This window comes from Centroberyx gerrardi, chromosome 19 (assembly GCF_048128805.1).
Source record: "Centroberyx gerrardi isolate f3 chromosome 19, fCenGer3.hap1.cur.20231027, whole genome shotgun sequence".
In the NCBI taxonomy this organism is placed as follows: Eukaryota; Metazoa; Chordata; class Actinopteri; order Beryciformes; family Berycidae; genus Centroberyx; species Centroberyx gerrardi.
Window position 1 is genome coordinate 5,894,076 of NC_136015.1, and position 24,525 is coordinate 5,918,600.

The window sequence follows — 24,525 nt, forward strand, 5'->3', positions numbered from 1 at the left end:
CCTTGCCTGGTTCATATTGATAAAAAGCTATGTTTGCAGAGGATGGATTTAAGTTCTCTGTACATGCTCCTAAATGGCTATTTGGAAAATGGCTGCGCCACTTCAATGCCAGAAGCCAAAAGGTGATGCTTGCAGTTCAGGAGAAAGCCCATTCAAGTCAGACCGATCACTCTTGCCATTGCTACCTGTCAGATAGAACAAATTGAATTTGTCTTCCTTCGGTGGCTTGTTGGAACTCTAAACAGCGTATTAGCGGCTCCACTTATCAAACCTGTCAAAGCAAATCTGTTTAGCTGTGAACCTATGAGACACAGATTGGCCTCCAGATGACAGTACATACACAGCACTCAATGCTCCCCAAGATTATTTTTTACATTCAGGGTTAAATTCAGGTTTAGATCAGAGTGCATATAGCTGAAAACCTTCTCAAAGTTCTACCAGGTATAATCAGGAATATAATGGAACATAAACCCATCTATTTATTTGCAGCACTTATCATCCACCTTTTTAGGCTGATCTAAACCTTTATGAACCAAATTCATAGTATACATCATAGTAAGGAGTGTCAAACTGATGCACATTATATGAAGACAGGGTCTTTTAAGGCAAAAATTAACGCATTTCTGGAAACATATTTTTTGTTCATGGAAGTCATGGCTTCTCCACCTTTTTATTTACCAGTACATCACTGTGTCTATCACTTATTTGTCTTCCTCGATTCTCACACTGCAAATTTTTCCTGCATTCACAAGTGTTGATTTTGACGTGGCAATTATTTTGAATTAACAAGTGTTGATTGAGGAGCTGTCTGTCTTAGAGCTGGTATGGCTCTGGGGTTAGCTTTTCAAAAACCATCTCTTAAAGTGTTACATTGACTCTGACGGGTGTGGACTGACATAAAACCTGGCGTGCTGTTAATACACTCCCAGAGGTAAATGAACACTGACAATTTTGCTGTCCATGTCATTGCTGGCATAAGTAGCAGCGCTTCTCAGATTGAAATAAAGCAGAAAAGCAGATATTTTTTTCTTCTGTCGGCACCTACAGAGCTTTTAGGTTGAATATATGACTCCTCTACTGTATTTCCGCAGCCTCTGTCCTCTCAAGTCAGGCCATTCACATACTGTAGGTTACCGCTCCTCCCTCCCAGGGGGACTGAGGTGAAAACTTGAGTGATGTCCCCCATCTAAGAGTGGGCCTCTCACTTTTACACCAGCCTCCCCACCATGCTCCCAGTGGGAAATCCCTGTCATGCACCGAGCATGCGGCTCCCATTAAACGGCGCTGCGCTTGCTGCTGAGGGCTCCTTGCCACGGCGGGGCCTCAAGTGCTCTCACCGCATGGCGACCGGCGGCGTTATCACTCCAAACGGCTGCGCGGCTTCTTTCTTTTTTTCTCCATTTTCACATGGAGGTCATCGTGAACCTGCCTCTTGTCTAGAACGCTGGGTACGCGTGACTCATTCGTCGCATTACGAGCACACTCTTGTCACCCTGCGAGCTTTTTTCAATTTTCCCAGGTCCGTGCGTGTCTGCCCGTCTGCTGTTTTCTGATCAATTCCGACTATTGCGGTTCAAAATAAACAGGCAGCGCGCCATGATGGGGGAGATGATTTTCCACTCATAGCGCGCACTCGTCTTGCATAAACAAACATTTGCATGCAAAAGAGTTGGGAAAAAAGACTGAAAAGTATAAACATGTATCCACCTGAGTACCATACGGAATACATACACAGTCAAACAAATGCATTTCAATGTGAGGTAATTCCTTCCTATCGTATATTCATAAATATTCATTGACAAATTAATATACCGAGACATGAAAGCGTCATTGACCAAGGTCAGTGTAATAGGCACAGGGAGGGGGAGAGGCAGAGAGAATTACAGTTGTAACATTTCAAAAGCTTAAAACAATTCTTTAGAGAGGAAATAACATCCTTAATATAGTTCTACCCCAGTTCTGTCAGCCAACACTCTGCCTGTACGCTGTCTTCCAGATATGCTACATCTAATAACATAAAGCATCAACAAAACCTGTCAAGTGGCTGTTGTAAGGAGTTTAAATGAAAAGCTAGTTGGCTTCATTATCTATAAATAACACAATCTCAAAATTCTCTATGTGTGCATGTGAAATTCTCGGAGAATCCTCTGCAGCGACGCTATAGCACTTACTTTAGGAAACTGCTTGACTGGTATTAAAACTTTCTGGCCCAGTTTCATGTTCTTGTTGATGACGACGTCGATGAACTTCTCTTCTTCCTTCCCCTCATCTTTCTGAATTTTTTCGATTTCTGCAGATAGGGAAGAACCAAAGGTAAACAAGTCAGTGTTTAGAAGCAACAAGTATGCAACTGAAAACGGTCAAAGATGATCGAAAAAGGGTCAAGAAGTGTTTGTCCTTGATAAACTGAAATAGTTGACGCTCTCGCTCGCACCTTTTTGGCCTGTTCAGTCAACTGCCACGTCAATACTGATGTGTTTTTATTGGAAATGATGTACCATAAGTCCCATCAGCGCCATTCATCTCACCTATTGGATGGTGGATGAGGCTCTATCACCGTAATACTTTGCAGTTTGAGCAGAGACACCAATTTACCCGTAGAGACACGTCATGTTCCTCAATCCCTTTCATGTGCTTCTAAAAAAAAAAAAAAAATGATGGGGAGGACAGTGGAGTTTGCACCTCCAGGCTACCAAAACTATTGGCTGTCACGCTTCTTCTTTTCTAAGAGGCAGACTTTGATGTATTTGGCGATGTAACCTTGAACGTTTAATCAGATGGATAACATCTGTGTTTCAGTGCCAGTGAAATGGTTTTTGCAGAGAGGGCAGCTCCGAGGTGTGGGAGGCTACAACAAAGACTTCAGGCTAAAACCCTGGCAGGGGAGAGGGTGAAGCAGAAGGTGAACTCCATCAGAGGTTTATTTCTTCTGTAGCAAAATTATTCTGAATGGGGAAAAAAAAACATAAGATTAAAATGGAGCAATCACGATGCTTTTAGTGTCTGCTTTTCTATTTGACTGCTCATCAAGGGTCATGTTTGGATACAGATTTTTGGAGGAGATTGGTTCAGAATAAGATGTTGCGGTGCTTGAATTCAAACCTTGTAGAGCCACAACAAATAATGACAAACCTCATAGAAGCATACAAACAAAAGCATGATACATTCAAACATGTACAGTGCAAATACACATGTACAGTGCAAATACCATTCATTTCCAGTTACACTGCATTCCCCTTTTTCAATTGCACTGGGTCAGAGTTGAGCCAGGTGTATCAGCACAGCAAACCAGAAACTAAGGCAACTGTGATTCCTCCACAAAAGCTCTGCAGCATTAAATTTGAAGAATGCAATTAAAACCTTTGATATGAGTTTTAACCAGGATAAAAAGAAGTATCAGTGAGATGGAGATATCTTTCAGCTTCAGTTTATCCCAAGGGGGGCCAGAGACTGCACACATTCTGAGAAAAGACAAAATTAATATTAATGCATCGCCTAGCAACATGCCGAGATGGAGTTTCCTCCTTCCATAATTCCTTGTCCTCAAAACATTCAGGCCCTGATTCGCTGAGATTGTGTTACATCGGCAAGTCGTGCAATTCTTTGCTCTTCAGTTTCTCAAGCTTGTAGTGCAGAGTTCCCTGACTTGCTCGCACAGAAGGTTTTGCATTTCAAGCTGTGGTGTCCGAATAACCCCCCAAAAAGACATTTCTAACAACCAGCCAAACTGTATCTTCAAATGAATTGAAATTCTGAAAATTGGAATACAGAATCAGCCGGAGTGAATTGCCATACTAAATACAATACTTTCAAAAGATCTTGTTTGAGCCACAGTTTATGAGGCAGATGATGTGGCAACATGAACTCAGGGCCAAGTCATTATTATATGTAAAAAAAAAAAAAGATTTAAACCTGCATGACTGATACAAACACAAAGTTTTTGTCTTTTTGTCTATTAGACCCTTCTCCACCCTCTGCAAATGGAGAGTGAATAGCATGATATTCTATAGCCATTTGAGATGTACAATGTGTTCTCTACACAATGCAAATCTTTAGTGAATCAGGGCCTTGAAATATCACCAAACACACATAGGCTTTTTCCAGATTGTCATGTACGTCGTCCTTTATCCAAACGCTTATCTTCTGTACCATTCTACTGTAGTGTTGATGTGTGAAGCTTCAAGACAAATGAAAAGACTTCAGGTACTCTTGGGGAGCAATTTCACGAAGCTTTAATATTAAAAAACAACGTGTTTCGGCTGCAAATGACACCTAAGTGGAATGAATGAGGAATTTAAGTTCAAAGATGTCCTTTAGATGCTTTGACGGGTTATAATGTTCTTGACTGTGAGATGGGAGTTAAACCCTGTGGTGCCTCCAGCACCAGTTGATAGCAATTGTTTTTTAACGAGTAACTAAACCCCCAACCCAAATCTGTATTAAGCCTGACATCTAATGGTAAAAAGCATGCTACTGAAATTGCCATCTGCTATTGGCTGATCTTTGGTTCTAGGTGATGTCATATTCTATAGAGTACATTTAGAGTAGTAACAGGTATTGACATCACCTGGCACCAAATATCAGCCAATGCTTTTTACCTTTAGATGTCAGGCTTTACACAGATTTGGGTTTGGTGTTGAGTTACTCTTTAAATACTAGTATCTTACTGGTATCTGGGCTCTGGAGTAGCCATTTTGGATATCATTATGTATTGTAACCATATAACCCTGATGTAGGCAATTGCAACTGAAACACGATGGTTTTAAATATTAAAGCTTTGTCAAATTGTTCCTCAAGAGTAGCTGAAATCTTTTCATTGCTTTGGTTCTTTTAGATTCAAGCACCTTGGAGGAGCTGCGAGGTTGTGACAGGTTTTTTACCCTTACGATTTGTGAAGCTACAAAATGGTTTGACATAATAAAGAGCAGACAGTGAGCAGCAAGAGCATCAACCTTTTTTTCAACCAGAATCAACTGGTATGGCATGAATTTTCCCCCAGGCTCTTCTTGTTTTAGGGCTTCTTTTGCAAGAAACATTGTCAACCTTTCAACCCTGCCACGCATTAAAATTGTATTTACAGTCTATAAAGTGCATGTGCCTGAGTGACGACACCACACGACGGGACGCCATCCCAGCTGTCTGCTTTTCTATTAGAAATGGAATCACTTAAAAGCAGCCATGTGATTTAGGCCTTTCCATTTAAAATTCATAAGCTGGGTAGATTTTGTGGGATTATGCATGACTTCAGCCGAGTGTTGGAGAGTGGAGTTGGGGGAGGAGGCAATCGGGTCATTAAGTCTACCAATTTCATGTTGAGGGGTGAGATACATATTAAATACAGTTTCTGCAAACTGTGTGTGCTCTCCTTATTACTGGACAAGATTCACAACTAATAGGATCAGTATGTGTCACTTAGCAAGAGCACACGCTACACATGTATAGAGTGTATTGTACCTTGTTCTGATGGTGCTGTAATACAAACAGAGTAAATATAAACCTTATTCCTATTCAAGGTTGTGGAGGGGCTGGAGGCCTATCCCAGCATGCATTGGGTGGAAGGCAGAGAAACACCCTTGGACGGGTCGCCAGTCCATCACAGTGTGCATGTTCAGATTGATTTAATGAGCATCATAGGAAGAATTGTTTCAGTTAACAGTAGTTTGGGATTTTTCCCTTTCACTTCACTCTTTATATTTAGGTGTTAAGATTTAGCCAATGCTCATTTAAGTCATATTTGAAAATACCATGAGATCAGCAGTCTAATAGAGGGAGCAGCGCTGTATGGATGCCCTTAGTGGTGTCACTTCGGTAAGCAGTATGTGTGAAATAAAAGTTCACAGCTAACAAATCTAATGAGAACCAAATTGTCCCTAATGTACACACTGATTCAAACACTAATTATCCAAGAGAGTCTCAAACTTGAGTTTCGAATTCCCCAACTCAACACAGACTTTGAATTATAGATCTTATGACACGTTTTATGCCGCGAGCAGAAGATCTAGATGAGTCTGAGGCGGCACGGAAATGAAGGAAAACTGGACCAGTATTTTCCTTTTAAAGAGCAAGCAGTGCCGTCTAACCCCATATCTTAGTTCAATTGACTGGAACTGACTGGCGCTTTGGAATTAATTGTACATAAAAGCCGTTTTATGCCACAATTTTTCATGTTAGTGACTCAACCTACAGGTATTTATCTAACGGTGGTATTTATCTAACTGTGGTGCCCCAAGGCAGCGTGCGCTTCTCAGAGAAACCTTTTTAGTCGCAATAAAGAGAGGCTGTCAGGGAGTAGCATCAGCCTTAAAGAGCCAAGCATTCTTTTGGTCCAAAATAATAAGAAAAATGAATGCTAGGCTATACAGTATATTGTCATTTCAACTATGTCACATGGTCTTGTTTGATTTAGACACAATCCCCCTTCAATTACCCCCTTCTTGTGAGTATGCAGTATGTTTTCATTGTCATTTGTTATCTCTAAGCAACATTGTGCACACTAAATAACCATCTATTAACATATTTGCCTTTTTTTTTTTCATTTGTATTTTACAAATGTTATTTCATTTGCGCTGCTCTTCGTTTCACCCCAACACAGGATACACCTGCATACAAAAGCTTAGCTCTTAGTGTGTTTCCTTGCTTAAAATAATTTGATTGAATTGAAAATTGGAGGACAGAGGATTTCTCTTGTGCTTCAGTAAATAGTTGAAGGCAATAAAAGCATATCTTGTTCATGTAGTACTATGCTTTCTGCAGTTTATACAAATGATGCTGTACGCTGCTCTCTGCCAACAAAGGCTCATTATTTTGTGGTCTATGTTTTGCAAATTACACATCACAAATCAAATGAAATGCTCGAGCAGGAAGGTCACATCGTTATTCTCATTTTCCAGCAGAACCTTGCTCATCCAAACCCAAAGGGTGTGGAGGTCACTCAGAAAATTTTAATTTTCAAAATAAAATGCAACAAAATTCATGATCAAAGCCACAGATTATGAACTGAAGAATAATCTGCATGTTAAATGCTTGTAACTCTATCAGGGAAATTGCAGCAGTTATTCATATATGTAAAATGTATTTTAACATTACAGCATTTTTTTGCACATTGTGCTCATGACCAAATGTTAGGTAGACAAATGAGTTTGGAAGTGTGAAGTTTGGATGATCAATAATCTTCTTCTCTTATGAATACTGCAACAAACACGCTGCTCATTCTCAGCATAACAGAAGGCAAGTGCTCATAAGTGTCTACATACTCAAATCCATACTACTGTCATTTCATATCAAGATGACATTCACGACCATTACCATCAGACAAAAGACAAACTGTGGTGCTACGAGCAAAGTCTGGTGTTGTTTCCTCGCGCTATAAAGACTCTCCACTGAAGCCAACGACTGAGGGTTTCAGGCAGTATGGTCAATGTCAGAAACAGTTTGCCCCACGCACATTTCATGTGTGCTGCCGGTGTGACCACACACATTTAGCGTGAATCACGGTGTCAAGGCTGTGACCCTTGAAAGAGAAATGCTAACGCTCCAAAAAAAAAGAAAAAAAAACCCTCGACTCGCTCCTGTCCTGAAATCTCAATTTCACTCTGGCTCCTCCATTGCCTTGACAAGGTCAGGCTGGCAGCAGGAATTCGTCTCGCCCCCTAATCTGGAGATTACATTCTCGGCGGCCGGGCAAGGCCCTCCCTCCTTCCCTTCCCTTTCTGCCTCTCTCCCTGCAACCCTGCCAGCCTGGCTCTCTACTGCGAGGTAACGAGCCAAGACCCGCTTACAGTGTAGAGATAATGTCCACGGATTAAGACAGAGAGCCCCTCGAGTGGTGCCTCTTTCATTTCAGTATCCGGCCTGTGAAGCATCATAAATACAGCCAGCTAGTCAGGGACTCCATTCTCTGGATCTCTGGATCTCTCCCTGTCAAACTCTACGCTCTTACAGCGGGAGAAATAAAAGCATATAGAGTAGCACATGATCTTAATCTGCGAAACTCGGGAAGTAATGGCCACAGCCGTAGACAAACACAAAAGACATATTTTCGCTGGGAAAACTCTGGGATCTTCAGGGATGCTCGTCACCCTCGGGGGTGACTCGAAAATCCAAAACGGGTGTGTAAGAACATTAAAGTTCCCTGAAGATCCCCTTGGGTGGCAGGGTTCTTGGAAGTACACAAGCATGGTTTTAGGGGCTTTAAGGGTTGCTGCTAAGAAGTTCAAGCTGCCTTAAAGATGCCAGAATTGCTGCAGACATCTAAAACCTTGCATGGCACCGCTGCATACAGACCTGCATTGTTTGTACGTTATTAGGGTGGTGGCGGGGTGCATTTGTAGTGATTATATCTTGGCACCTGTTCATGTAAAGACTTGATTGCATGGAGATTATAAAAGTGTACTCAACCTCTCAGCGGATTTTGCATTACAAATTTGCCCTTATCCCTGGAATTATGACTTACTGCATTAAACAGCAAGCTAAAGTGTACAGGAAGTGGTGTTTTTTCTGAGGTAAGACATCAACATCAACCAGGAAAGCATGTGATTTTTAGCCAAACCACTGAAACCACATGGCTGTTTATACTTGCATGTCCTGTAAGTATCCAGTAATTGTCTTTTTTTTGTCTGTAGCATTCCTTGGGATCACAGTAAGTCCTAAAGAACATATCTTAGGCTAAAATGGGCAGGAATGGGTAGGAATCAGCAAAATTAGGCATTAGAGTGGGGAAAGGTTCATTTTCAAGAGAGCAAGTGAATGCAAGTAAGCTAAAATGAAAAATAACAAGACAGCAATTCATAAAAACTTCATTTTGCCTCCCTAAAAGGTATTCCCACTAATAAAGAGTTTGGAGAATTTCCCCTGCCTGCTATGGCAACAGAGAGGACTTGAAGTTAGTTTGTTCACTCGTCCTGCCGGAGTCTTTTGAACCGCATTAGCATTTATATTTCCAGCAAGCAGTCCAGGGAGGCAGATGCAGAGAGGTTCAGAAGAGAGTCAGAGACATGAAAGGATCTGCATGCATTTGTGTGGGCATCACTTTTTCAGCCATAACCCGACTGAACGCTAAGACCCACCTCCTGCTCCTCAGATGATAAAGATGTCAGCGGTACAATGCAAACACTGGACACAAATATTATGATTTGATAAAGTTACCGCATGAAGAATCCAGTCTTATTTCACCTTTGATAAAGTAGACTATTTCTGTGGGTGCGGGTGCTTTTGCTAAGCTGCTGTGAAACAAAAAATACTGCTAAAGAATAAAAAAAAAAAAAATGTCCCAATGGCCATGCGCCAATGCATATGCACCAATCTGTTTACACTGGAAATATTTAATTGTTTGAACTAGTAATAACAGCTAATTGAGCTGTGTCAGTGACATGGCCATTCCATCAATTTACTACAAATGTGATGTCTATTTATGCAGATTATAATAGGATAGGGTGATTTTTTAGTTAGTCAACCGGTTAATTAGATCAACAAAATAAAATTAAAGCAATATTTCAAGAGATATGTTTCAAAATAAGATGAAAAATGTGGCATCTACTTTCTCATTGGGTGTTCATCGGTGTTCATTGGGTCCTGAGTTACCAGTTATTGGTGCTTAATGATGCATTGTATATATCTCACATATGTTACATAAATTAAACACACATAACATAACCCACAGAATATACAGCTGTGCCAATTCAAGAGCAAATTTATAGAGCATTCAAAAATATAGGATCTAAAAATCTCTCCGACGCTGAATGCGAAATTAGTTTGTTCCTCAAACATCTTATATAGGTTAATAATATTCCCCCATACATAATTCAAAAATATTCTCATCATAAAATATTCTGTTTTCGCACAATAGACTAGCAAACAGCAAACTGCTCTGAAGTTTCCTCAAACTAGCAGGATATAGCCTGACCTTACATTGAAATTAACTCATGCATTTACCATGAAAGTTGTGCAGAGCCATCGCAGAAGTAGAGGATAAACCACTCTAAAATCAGACTGATACAGTACAGAAGGGTGGAGTAAGCAGTAAAACATCCTGCAGTATTGATAATGGAAATAAGTCCACAGTAAAACATCCTACAGTTCTCAACCTCACCATGACCTCATCAACCTGACTAATTTTGCATCACCATCACCTCTGCCTTCACCCACTTCCTTGTTTCTTCAGCTGCTCCATACTTTAGCAGTACCTGCACTTTTAAAGTTTCTGATCAAAACAAATGCAGTTTAATGAAGGCCACCCTGCAAAAGACATTAGGGTTCAACCGACATAGGTTTTTGAAGACCAATATCTCTAGACTGAGGTTGCCAATAGTCTATATTTTGTGTCAATGTTCAGTACTTTCATGAGAAAGAATTGCAATCAATTCAGTGTTTCCCCCAGAATTGTATTCTCAGCCTCTGAAACAGCATTTTAGACCATCATGGGACACTAAAACTCTCCATTGAAACCCTGAATAATGAAATTATTTTAGGGTTAGCAGCTACTTAAGGCAGGGAGACAACCCACACCTATTCACACACTACTAAAATAATGTACATTCAATGAAAAAATAAAATGTGGAGAGAAAATAAAATTTCATATCAGGTTTTCCAGACTGTTTTTCTGTAGCTGTCATGAACCTCTATCATATAGGCAGTGGAGCACATGACTGGCGGATATCTGATATTTAATAAAAGAGCAATATCAGCCCCATATATCGGTCTAACCCTAGCGGACACCCCAGCGCTGTTCTCTCCTCAGATTACACCTTTGATGAATCACTATCTTTGTTTGGCAAATCCTCAATAACAGCGAGGCCTGTAATGCTTTCTCTCCCATACACTGCAGCCCACTATCTGCAGACCACTAATGCACAGCAAAACAAGCAAGCCCAGTGACTGTGCATTCTGAATGAATAGGGTGAAAAGAAAAGGACGGAGCGGCGAAGATGAATCATTTGAAACATGTATTAATTAACAATAAATCATCGGTCTGGTTACACCCCCACCTCCACAATAAACCTTTTTTTCTTTCCTGTGGACCCCGACATGAAAAGGACCACAGCAAGACTACTTTAGCCCACAATTAACATAAGCTGATGTTTATCGGTTCAACATCCCTTTGCCTAATGAAGTTTCCCATAAAACTGTCATTAGGCTCTGAGAGGGGCGGGGGTGGGGTGGGACGGGGGGAGATTTGAGGATGAAAATGAAAACTGTGCGGCTTAATGTACATCATTATCTGGAACTCATCTCAGGCTGCATTATCAAAATACACTGAATCATCATAACTCATAATGACCAGACCGCCTTCATTTTTTATTTCAATTACTCATCGGATGTCAATTAAAACTGCAGACAAATGCTTGAAAGCATGTAAGTGCCTCTTAAAAGGATTTTGCACTGTTTGTTCGAATCTATACAGTCTGTGTTTGAGAAATGACAAATAGAGAAATTCATTGGCACACAAAATCAATCAGCGAGCATTAGACATTAAACATTAAAGGGTGCAGGAGTGGTTATGATATTATCGCATGCATATTATATTCTAACATTTTCTAACATGGTGTTGTGCTAATATACTGCCTCTCTTTGCTTGTCCTCTGATCGCAACAAGCTCAGTCAACCTCTGTCCCTAACTGAGCACAATCAATTAGATTGCAGAGGCTTTTCATGGCAGTGAGCATCAAACAATTCAAGAACGAAAAGGATCAATATTCTAAATGAAATAAGGCACTTGATGTTCTCCAGCGTAGATGCACTAATTTCTACTCACAGATAGAGACAGTATTTGGCATCAATTTCCAGCATTGGCAATGACCTGCTGGATCAGCTTTACAAATGCAGCCTCTGTTGTTTTATTACCACAGATTAAAGTTTTGTATGTGGGATTAATAGCCAATCCCACTGAGTACATGATCATACAGTAGATGCTGCCTGCTGAATCTCTCTATGTAGCATATTCTCTCAAATGGATTACACACTGGCTGTCAATGCATGACAGAAAGTCGAGTGTATTATGAGTTGTTTTCTTTCCTGACGAGACATGAATGTGGATCTACGTTAGCAGGTCAAAGAGGCACAGAAGATTCATAATAGATGTCTAAATATGCACAGCATCTGAAATGTCAGTGAAGTAAACTTGACTGTCGGTGTTCAGCTCTCGTCGAAACATCACAGTTGTGCTTTTTATGATCTATGTTTGAAACCAAGAAAAAGTGATGCAAAGCAGCTGGGAACTGGCTTTTGCAGGCAGACCGGAGCTTTAGTGTAAAAGTATAAAAACATTTCTCAGGGGTGGAAATAATCTCATTGGTTGAATTAAATCTCAGTGGGCGGAGCCAAAAAACTTTTTTTTTTTGGCTAAGTAACTAGACTCAAGCCCAGAAGAAGGCGAGGGGTAAGCTAATATTATGAAACCTTGCTACTATGTGGAAAAAAAGCAATCTAACCATAGTAAGTTATAGTAAGTTTAGCTAGTTAGCCTAGCTGACCTTCCAAGTTCAAACTAGCCATACTAGCCTATAGCTATTTAGGTAAGCTAGTTAGCTAGCTGCTGACCTTCCAACATCATGAATGCCATGGTAATGAATTAATGAAATTTGTATTTTTATAATTTGTATTTCTTAATTAGTATTTTGACCAGACTTCCTTCTTTGCCATTCACGTTTTCCAGTTAGCTAATTTGCGCTGTGAAAAAAACTGTGGTTCTTTGGCTCCGCCCACTGAGGTTTAACTCAACCAATCAGATTATCTCTGCCTCCAGAGCAGCTCTGCCTCTGAGAAATGTTTAACTAAAACTCCAATTAACTGTTTGCAGGCTGACACACTGCAGATGTATTGACACACTGAGATTTAAACACACAGTTTTCAATCGGTGTTCGCAAAACACAGTTTGTAAAATGTATACAGTGGTTTTGGCAGAATGTCTTTCAGAAATATCTAAGTGGCATGACTTCACACCAGGATAAAGATATGGCTCTCTAGATGGCTGGAGAGGTGAACAATAGGTTTTACTGGTTGAGTGTCCAGTACATTCTGCTGGGAAATTACAACCCAATCATCCACATGCTGTGCTTCTGTGGTGAAAAAGATACAATATATCTCATGCTGTTACCTTTCACCTCTCTTTCTTGTACATTTTTGCTATACTGCAAAAAAAAACAAAAGCTTAAAGAGGCTGGACTTCCTGTACAGAAAATATAAAATCTAACCCTTCTTACAGAATTCAAACGGGGAACCGAATGCACTTTTTTTCTTAACGTTACACTGATAATAAATACGTTGAAAAAGAGCCAAGACAGATAATACATCTTTTGGGGCCCTGTTTGTGCCATAGAAAATACCTTGTAGTGAAAAATCTTCTACATTTTTATGAATTAAGTGTAAAAATAAGTATGCATTCGAAAATGTAGGCCTTGGAATTACCCTCTAAAGCAACAAATCATGTTTTAAATATTATGTTGAGTATCTCAATGCATAATTTATGTATCAAAGATTACACACCAAGGACTGTTTTGGGACCATATGAGGGCAGTTAACACTAAACTTTGACTTACACTTGAGATACACTTTCTTGAGACTGTGATAAAACTGTGCAGATCTTTAGAAAAAAGGCATTTCATGTTATATTGTATGTTTATTGTGATCCTGCAGACGACATCATTAGTCAGGAATTTTCAAAATTAATGTTTAGCAGGAATTGCTGATACTGGAAAAATAACCCTAAAAATAATTACGCTTACTTACAATGACACCAGCTCCCACTACTACTGTTGATTTTAATTTCCTATTCACATGCTTGCATCCCTGCAACATTAAAACCAGTGTCCCATTATGGATAAGAGCATCTTTTATGTAATGGGCTGTGAAGAACTCATAATTGCTCCAAACAGAATACTTAACCCTGCTTGTCCATTCGACTTTGACGGGCCGGACCCGCTCAAGTGCAGAGAATAGCTTCTAGTGAAACCACCGGAGAGCGAGTAACGTGTAAGAAAAGTAAAACAAGACATCCAGTAAGATCTAAAAAGAAAATGTCTTGATTAAGCTCGGGTCAGACATTTTTGAAACGTAGCCAGACGGCTAAAAAGATTCCAGTCTTACTGCTCAGGGAGTAGACCATGACGAGTTTTACAGTTATGAGGGAGGATCTAACGAGTCTCAGAAGGCTACGAAAAGTGAAGAGGAACCCTGTGCCGCCTTAACAGAGTTGCTTAGGCTGCACAGATGATATGCCTACTACGTGCAGAAAAATATCCTTTCTATCTCCTTAGCTCTTATTCTATTTCATCTTCCTCCACTTTCCTCTTACATGATCCTTTTATGGTCAGGTGAATATTTTAAGGCCGCTAAGGCTCTGACCTTTGCAATCCGTATTTCTGGCAGCTTGTAATTTTCGACGACCTAGGAGCTGAAGTTTATTCTGCCGTTCGCGCTCGCTGTAGGTCGTTCTGGATAAAGGCATCAGCGAAATGCCCGAAATGTAAAATGTCATAACTGCAATATCGGAGTCGTCATGATCCGAGGTCCTAGACGCGCGCTGGGACAAATCTTGTGCTCACAATTTATAGATGCTACATTGAATGAGAATGTTATGACTGGGGTTAAGTCATGAACCCGGCTCCACAGGGCAGGGAAAACCAACAGCTCCATTTTGTGTTTGTTGAATCAACTCAATTTCTTTTTCTTATGCCCTGTGACAGCCGGTCCCCACAGAGAATGATACAATACTCTGGGCTGAGGAGGAGGAGAGGAGATCATTAAGCTGGTTGATGCATGTGCATATGAACATCAGCCTCTTCTTTTACCATGTATCCATGCATAACTAATTATTTATGTCTTCTAAGCTTTATTACTCATCTGAAAAAAACAGTCAGCAACAACAGCTTTCTTCGAAACCTGAAGGACTGCATCGCAGAATATTCTATTTTTTCCTCTGGAAATGGCCCACTGTGTCATCTGCTGGGTTTCACATATGAATCATCAGATTTATAGGCAATGTATATGCAAAAATTCTCTAATTAGTCCAGGAACTAATTAAATAGTTATGTGATATTTTCCACATTTCTTTTGCCGAACCTCCATTACATGACTGTCAAAAGTTTAATTACAAAAGGAGATTAAAATGATTTCGCAATGATCAAATATTAATATAGCTAGTGTGATCATTTCTCTTGGCCCTCATATTTCTTAATAATAAGTTGACTTCTATGGGATATTTTTCTCCCCTGTCATTTGTCTGGAGGAAACTTGACCTCAATGAAAATCCAGGGACAAATTTAAACTCAAGATCAAGTGCATTACTGTGGTAATTCATTGCATGCATACTTATTTCTTTAGTTTTTACTCAACTAGGCAAAGCTACCTCATCAAATTTATGAGCACATAAAAAAGATGAACCCAAGTGCAGTGTGTGTCCAAAATATATCCGCGTATATGCTCATTCTCAATTTGTAGCATTCTGATTTTCCCATTCAGGATTTTACAGTGAGAATTAATTCCCAGGAAAGATGGCATGAAGACGACCATGAAATTACACTACACAACCCGAAACAAATGTCCAGCCTCTGTCCTATATATTCAAACTCCTCACAGACTTGGACATGATTTGGCCAACACTGGAAAGTACTTTAGCATGCTACTCAGTGTCCCATGACAGCATATAGAGTTACAGTAAGTGATATCCTTGAATGGACAAGAAATAGATACCGATGGCTCTCCTATTTCCAGGCACGCACACTGAAAGCATTGTTCACTTTTACTTTTCTGTACACCTTTCACTTTGAAACTAAGGGTACTAAGAATGGGACAAAGGGTGCTAAATTTAGCAGTATGAGCAGGGGTGGTATCACTGGAAACCAAAGAGACTGCATGCGTGGCGGGGAAACACAGGTTTGCTCCCTGATAGTGAATTAGAGAGATAAACATTAGACCATGACTCCTTTGTTATCAAGGCTGGAAGGAACGGATTACATTTACTCTGGTTACTAATTGAGTAGGTCTCTTGTGTAATTGGCCTTTTTTGAGTTTACTTTTACTTAAGTATTTGACTGAAGTATTTTAGTTTGCTGCTTTTTAAATTGCATCTGTTACAGAGTATTCATTTTATAGATTCTCCTTGAGCATTGCATCAGAAATTGGCCAGTCGGAAATTACATCTGCATCAAACCTGCTCAAACATATGGAGGAAACATTAATTTAGCTAACTGTAACATTAAATGCTCAAAGTTATCCAGGATATTACCTTAGCATTAGCCAAAGAGCCATCCAGAATTATCACAGTATTGTTACAGCATCATTATTTTATGCTAGCCTGGTGTAGTTTGTTAGCCTTGCTAACTAGTTGGATAGCTAGTAGCAAAAGAAAAATCAATGCAATGACATTACTGAAAAGTACGGATAGACATTTTCAGTTTTGTTTTAATAATGACATGAATTTCAGTTTATTTATAATACTAAACATAGTCTAGAAAAACATCCAATATCATGTCCTTGTCTTTTTTGAATTGTATGGGAAGGATGTAGCAATGTCTCTTTTTGTAAAGTAACTCGGTAACTATTACTCTGACTAGCCTAAATTTTAAATTAAATATTTTTAGATTTTAGATTTTTACAGCAGTAATTTCACTTCTACCTAAGTAAAATTTCATCAGGGTAACAGTACGTCTATTTAGTAGGAAATATTGGTACCACCACTGTTTATGTACTGCATCACTTAACATTAGATAGGCCTATTTGTATGATGTCTCCATCTGCTTTCATTAGTGGTCAAGTGAGCTAATGATGAAAACGTACGATAAATTGTCAAATCTGAGGAAGCTTTTAATGTACGGCATAGACAGCGCATCTAGAGAGGCAGAGAACGACAGAAAGAGAGAGGTTGAGAGAGAGAGAGAGAGAGAGAGAGAGAGAGAGAGCGAGGTGGAGGGATGGTTAGCAGTAGGCAGCTGGGGCCGGCTGTGCTGAACGGGCAGCAGCCAGGCTGATGGATTACACCGGCTCTCTCCTGGGTAAACGGACACCGCCACCCCTCCCCTTTTAACAATGTCTCAGCCTGTATCGTCATTGAAATGTCTCCAAAGATGGAGGTGAACATGCAGCTGAGCCACTTAATCTGAGAGGCTACATTTCTACCACAAGCAGTGGATTTGAGAGACCCTCCAAAAGATCTTTTCTAAACAAATCTGATATCATTTTCGCAGAAATGACTTGTCTACCAATACCAATATCATCTCCGAGCCAAGAGCAATGCTGAAAAACAAGACAATCCAGCCGGTCATCGATTCAGTCAACACTAATTGCCGGGAAAGAAGCCCATATTGTTTTCATACATATTTCCTAGCTCATTGTCATTTGCAGTGCAGCTGTGAGCGGAGTGACTTCTTGCCCATGGTTTGGCATGTGGTTGTACAGGTTATGACACCAGGGGCCGTCATCCCCTCAGCTGGTATGAATGGAGAGTTTTTGGGTACGGTGATCGCTACACAAGCCGCTTCAATCAGGTCTGCGCTAAAAGGTCATGCTGCATAAGAGCGTACTCGGAGTAAATAAATAATGAGAAATGGGAATGTGCAAGAGCAAAGCAGTGCAAATGACCCCCCCCAACACACACACACACACACACACACGCTTTCACATTTACTCTCATATTATCTAAGTTGAGGAGCTGTCCTCATGTTTCACAGCTACAAACTGAGTCCTCAGTAAAGCCCTTGACATTTTCTCAACTACTTCATCAAGCCTTGAAGCTAGGAAATCCCAGAGCCATACTTAATGCTTTCCTGAGCAGAGCAGGAGAGTAGCCTATTATATGTAACAGTAATTTGATCACAAAAAGATGTTCATTGATAACTTTAGTCTTTTACAGTTACAGTTAATTTTTTTTTTGTAATAAATGTAACCTGATTACAAATAACTGAAAAAAATAAACTGGCAATTACTTGAATTACTTAGATTGATGTCTGAAGGGGGAAAACTGTGAAATTCTGGATGCAAACACACCACCTGAAATACTTATGGCTGTAGATAACAATTGGACAGTTTGAATATGCCATAAAATTCATCCTGTATATATTTTGGGGGCAAGACATTTTGGAAAGTAATTGAAAGTAAATAGATTCTGTTACAGTGCTGGAGTGACCCAGTGGATTGCATTACTGATTGATTAATCTGCACTACATTTTGAAAGTAACCCTCCCAACTCTGATAGCGAAGTCTCCACTGGGTCACCATATCTGATTAGCCTTTAGTACGTGGGTAAGCTTTAAAAGCAGGGGAAAAACATGAACAGAGCCTCCCTATATTCTGCTCCTATTCAAAGTGATTAAATCAATTGTGAGTGCTTAGATTCGCTTCAGGCCCTTGCTGTAGGAGCGATAGTGTCAGTCTGCTGATTTTGTGCTCGCTGAGTCACCCGGCGTGCACTGCCAAGCACTTACCGGATCCCCGGGAAGCACATCAAACCTGGGATTTTATGAAAGAGGATACTGCGGAGAACCACGACGGGGAGCCGGCTTGGTGACAAGATCAACGGGAAGAAAATGAGAAAAAGCGACAAAAAGAATATGTGCCTTTGTAAGGCTCATTGTGCTTGGCCAAAGCCCGAACCAGAGGGAGCGCTTGTCCTGCGGCCACCTATCCCTCTATACTCTGATAGCCTGAGGTCACCAGTTGCTCACTGGCCTGGAGTTGCAAGGAAGTCTGCAATTAATCATTCTAAATGGAGCTTAACAAGGAGATTTGTTCACCATCTTTATTGAGGATCTTGCATTACAGAGGGTATTTCATTTGTGCGCCGGATCTTTTTTCCCTTCGTTTATCCGACCCCATAGGAGGCGATATGTGTGATCAAGTAGCGAGGAAACTGATGGAAAATAATGACTCAGTGTTACAGGACTAGCCTGTGGGCAGAGATTAAGGAAATGAAAAAGAGTTCATGGAGTTGTTCTGCTGCTCTACCAGTCTCATTATCGACCACACACCGAAGGGGATGACACTTGGCTCTCAGCACCTGTGTCCTCACAGCCACGCTAGCCTCGCCATTACTCCAAACAATACCACAGTGGAGAAAATTAAAAACTGTAACTGAACGACAGAGGGGAGTAGGCGCTGTGGCAAGAGAGAAAAGCTAGAGCTCAGTAAAACTCTTTTATTCCACTGACTGACAGCCTGAATGTTGGCTGGAATGGAAAAGAAGCTGGGCTTCCTTTCCATGTGTGTGTGTGTGTGTGTGTGAGTGTGTGTATGTGTATGTCTGCATGTGTGTAAGTAACCATTAAGAGTTGCTTTGGTGATTGTGATCATGACTACAAAACACTTAAAAGAAAAGGAAGTGGTAAATGTAGCTGGAGATGCAGTTCTTAAGATGCATTGTGGAAAAAAAACAGGTATCCATGAGCAAAAGTGCTCTAACTGTTGGTTTACCTATTATATAACACCACAGTAGGCTCTCCACAGTGCAGATTATTTTCTTTTAACCTTGTTACTCAGTCATTTTGGCGAACGGAGCCATTTAAATGTATTTGACATGAGTAGGTGGCTAACTTTGTGAAGGCCACCATGGTTTAGGATTGGGTTGTTGCATCAACTCCTCCACACATCTGAAAGGTTTCTCCTCTGTCATCTGCAGCACAAAAGTGCACACATAGCTACTTAGGAGTTGCATTCTGCAGATTGGATTTTTAGTTAAACATTTCTCAGAAGCAGAGCTGCTCTGGAGGCAGACATAATCTTATTTTTGAGTTATCTACGTTAATCTATTCTAAAATTAATCTACGTTTGAGCTAATCCTCAGTGGGCGGAGCCAAAGAACCACAGTTTTTTGGAGCGCAAGTTAGCTAACTGGCAAACAGCAAAGAAACAACTCTATATAAATAATAAAAATACAAATGGCAATGACTTTTTTTCATTTATTCACTCCCATGGCATTCATGATGTTTGAAGGTCAGCAGACTAGCTAACTAGCTTACCTAGATAGCTATGGACTAGTATGGCTAGTTTGAACTTGGAAGGTCAGCTAGGCTAACTAGCTAACCTAGATAACTCATACTAACTTATGTTAGTATGGCTAGACTGCGTTTTTGATTGACGGAGCATGTGTACGTGAAAATATCGCAACCCAGTCCGTCAAAAAAGTTGAAACTAATTGAACTTTTGACAGAGCACAGGTAAACATCATCTGCTAATAGACTTATTCAGCCAATGAAATTTGTACAGACTGCTTCAAAATGTTTCGAGACACGCCCACAGCAACGGAACCTAGGTGGCGTCAACGCCAACTTGTCTGTGAATGTGACAGATGGTAAATGTTCTGCGTGAACGCCGCCTTACTACTTGCCCTTTTCACTGAGCTTCTACCGTTACATAGCCAGAAAAACTGGTTTAACTCAACAAATGAGATTATTTCTGCTTCCAGAGCAGCTCTGTCTCCAAGAAATGTTTGTAGAAGGAAAACATCAATCTGCCTACATTCTCCTCGGCTAAGAAGTGGAGGTGGCGCTCAAGAAGGTCATTTTTCTCCACTCCAAAGCATGAGCATTCTGTATTCTGACTTTATAAGTAAACTCACATTCGAATATATGGTTACCACAGCTTCCCTCTTCCCTACTGTTACGGACAGTGAGAGCCAGTCTGTTGTTCTAAAAAAGCGGAGAAAAAAAAGTAAGTCCTGTATGAATGATATAGTGGTTTGTGCAACGGCATCTGGGCCAATCCTGCCAACTGAAATGCGGCAGAATGCACAGGCTGACACAGACCTCCATCTCCCATGGTTCCAGCCAGAGCCAGGCTGTCAGGAAGATGAAAATATGCCTGGCTTCATTTAGTGCTGTGGGGATCCTGTGGAGAAAAGGGGCAGGTAGAGCTAATGGACTACTCTAGGACACAGCGGGGCTGTCGACTCAGCAACGCCGCCGGCTGTCTCTTCAGGACGCACCATTTTTATGACAATCTCTCCGAGGCCACAGCAGGCGTACGGGGGCCCAGGAGCCATCACCTCCATGCCCAGATTGTGCAGGATTTACTGTAAACAAAATCCATTTGGGGGAATTTCAGATTATTTTAGAACCAGCCGTGTTGACATAAATCATAAGGGCAGGTCTTTTTTTACACTGCAAAAAATATCCATTTCAAAAATTCGAACGTTTTCCTGAATCGGGTGACATTATCTTGATACTTATGAAGTGATCCGCCTTATTTCAAGATAATGTCTTTTTTCAAGAAAATTCTTGAGAACAAGGAAATGGAAACAAAATGGAAAGTGAAATTATATGATTTTTTTTTTTTACTTGTTTTAAGGAAAGATTTTAAGACGGATGGATATTTTTTCAGAGTAGATATAACTGCGTGTGTGTGTGTGTGCATATGCAGTACGTGCACATGTGTACGCACACTTGCATGGTTGCATATATTTGCATGCTCGTCTGTGTAATCACACGTTTCTGGTGCTAACCGAGGACTAGATCTATCATGAGCTGTCAGTCTAGCAGAGCAAAAAGAGAGATAGAGCAGCTGCACTGATTGACAGAGAGGAAATTGAAGTGTCACATGAAACATGTAAACCATATTTTGCTTCGTGTTGTCACCCACTGGCACGTTACTTCAGTCAAGCAACAAGAGCAGGGAAAACGTCAACAGGAAAAATCCAAGGAGAGGAGGAGAAATTTACAGACTGAGTAATACCGAAAATGGAATGTTTCCCAGTTGCCGTGCATCTTCACTAGCGGGTACGGCTCTGTGAGGCTTTGTTCCGACTACATCGTTACTGTCCCTTATCTATGGAATGTAGGCCAGCACTCTATTTCTCGGCACTGTCACATCTGACAATAACCTTTGACAGTGTTGTCAATGTCGGACCTGTGACATGAAACTTATGAGCAAATAAGGCTGTGAAAGTGAGAAAAAAACAAGAGTCTCTAAAGGGTATGCATACTCTTCAGGATGACAGTTCACAGTGTAACACATCGAAGATGTAGCTTCGTGTCACATGGAAGTGAGAATTCGCTCTCACACCATGGCAGAGGCATCTGTACTGCCTCAGTGCATCACCACCCACCGCACATCATTAGCATGGCAGCTCCAGCATGGAAATATAGGAGGCAGCTGTCCACTACTCTTGTCAAGCTCACCTGGTTCAAATCTGAGCTGGTGCTTACAATGGTCTGAATAAAATTGGAGGGGACAAGAGGGGGCACTGGTTTATTTAAACCTAGACAAAAGCATCTACGCTGTTGTTGTGCTCCGACAATCACAGATTACAGTAAGAGTGTTTGCATGAAACTTGGCAGCTAAACGCCGTTAAATGAATATTATTGTGAAAGTCTGGGTGCGAAAGATGCATTTGCAGCGCATACATGCCAACTGTGGGTAGGTGATAATGGGATCTCAGCAGCTAAAGGTCACACACACATTATGTGGTTGTTTACTGTATTGTTGGTTGAGAATATATACAAAAACTGCTCATTTTAAATTGTCAACAATGAAAATGTACCCTCAGTGGGGTAGAGATTGACCCTAGTTAATGCAAACTCTTGACAAGCATATGTGAACACAACACACCCAAAATATACAAGTTCCAATACATTACAGATTGTATCTTTAATGTTCACACCCCATCGCATTTTCAAATCACACCCTATCAACTCCTTTGTAAAATATTTTTTAAATACCCCTTCCCAGCCTGTTTAACATTTAAATTATGTAATTCATTCAGTGTTCATAAGAAAATAGTTAACTCAACTAGCAGTAAGACCTAACAAATTCGCTGTGCAGAACATAAACTCTGAGTGAAGCAAAGAGTTATTATTTCCTAAATATTTGTATTGGCGTTACTAATTTGAATAAAGTATGTAAAATAGTAAGCGGTAATGGTAGCGATAATAAAGTTCTGAGGTGTATACATTATCAAGGGCCAGAAAATTGCTTCTAAATACAACTGTGTTCCTATACAGTGCCAAAGCAGTCATTACACACTGTTATGCATAAACATAACATATCATGTTTACAATGATTTCAGCACTGCCACAGGGCTTAATTCATTGTGTTGAAGTAGCTTAGTTGTAATTGTTATATTTTGTGCCCTGCTTTCCAGAGGGTTCAAGGAATAAACTGTCTGAGCCAAAAACAGATAGCACAGTGCAGGAACATCAGAGTGACTGCATTAAATAAAATGTCATCGTAACAGCATGCATTTTACTTTTTTCATGCTCTCCCTTTCCATCTCTTTAAATTGTTGTATGCACATTGTGGCTGGATTGCTTTGAACACAATGCAAGCCTGACCACTTTCATATCTGGTTCTAAATAGGCCTATATGATAGCATTTTGGGAAAAATATATTTTTTGTACATTCTGATATGTCACTTAACATGATGATAAAAGTCATATTGAAATGACAAGTGTAACTGTGGCCATGGTTCATAAATCAATTGGGCAGGAATATGACAGAAAATGAATTCAAATGTAATATTTAGTAGTATTTCTTACTGTCTGAATTCTATTTTGCATTTATAAACAGATATCAAACATCATAAGATATAGGTCGATACTGCACAAATTTAACAAATTATGCTTAGTAATATATAGCCTATGCTAAGAGATTCTTATGTCAAGTGTGTCTTCAATAACTCAATCTATAAAGTATTGGTGACAGTCATGCTGGTGGCAATTCAAAGCCAATGCAGTCTGTATGTTTTTCTGTAGAACAAACATTAAATTACTTAGTAACAAGGTCCATCAAGCCAAGGTGTTGTACAGTATAGCATTGCTGTACCTCAGTAGCTAAGAATATCCTCTTCTTCCTGCTGGACTTAGCTCCCATGCTGAGTCTCTTTAGACGTCTTTCAATGCTTTACTCATAGGAGAGACGACCAGACAAGCACATCTCATTAATTATAGCTCAGTGGAAATATCAGTCCAGAGCTCCCAGCCATTTGACTAAGGCAGAGGTAATGAAACCCCATGCATTGAAGCTAAATGAGGGTGGGGTTGCCAGGTTGGGAGGGGACTAAATCTGTGTCTAAGGCCGGAGCTCGGGTTAAATCAATTCGAGGCCAGCGAGAGAGCTAAAGTTAGGGCTAGGGCTGGGGCTGGGTGGATTAGGGTGGGGCTGGGTTAAGACGCGAGGGGGAACACTATGGCCTATAAGAGACTCATCGCCCCGACCCAATTAGACCACTGCAGTCTGGACATTATGTGCTGGAAAAGCAGCCGTTTGGTGCGAGTGCAGCACACCGCCTGTCTTGACTTTACCAATATTGCTGCCCGCTTGAAAGTGTCATAACAAAAAACTGCGGGGTTTACAATCTCCCTTTTGTCATACGCGCTCTCTAAAACGACAAATCAGTGATATGCTGCACCGAAGCATCTAGCCATATCATATCAGCATGCACTGTATTTAAAGCACCGGACAGCGAGGATTATCAATAAGCGTTTCCTAAATGTAAAGCATTGAGAAGGTCACGGTCAATTAGATGGATAAAGTAACAACGATGACATTCACATTGTCACTAAAGGAGAGGGTTGGGCCCCCTGGGAGGGAGCGATGGATAGCGCT

General features: G+C 40.5%; 1 protein-coding gene across 1 annotated transcript in view; it reads right to left on the reverse strand.

Annotated features, from left to right (window-relative positions):
* khdrbs3 (KH domain containing, RNA binding, signal transduction associated 3) overlaps positions 1-24,525 on the reverse strand; it is a 73,333-nt gene that overhangs the window by 35,380 nt on the left and 13,428 nt on the right. Inside the window, exon 2 of the mRNA XM_071913373.1 lies at positions 2,172-2,290. Within this exon, the coding sequence (XP_071769474.1) occupies positions 2,172-2,290 (119 nt within the window). The remainder of the gene's footprint in view (positions 1-2,171; positions 2,291-24,525) is intronic.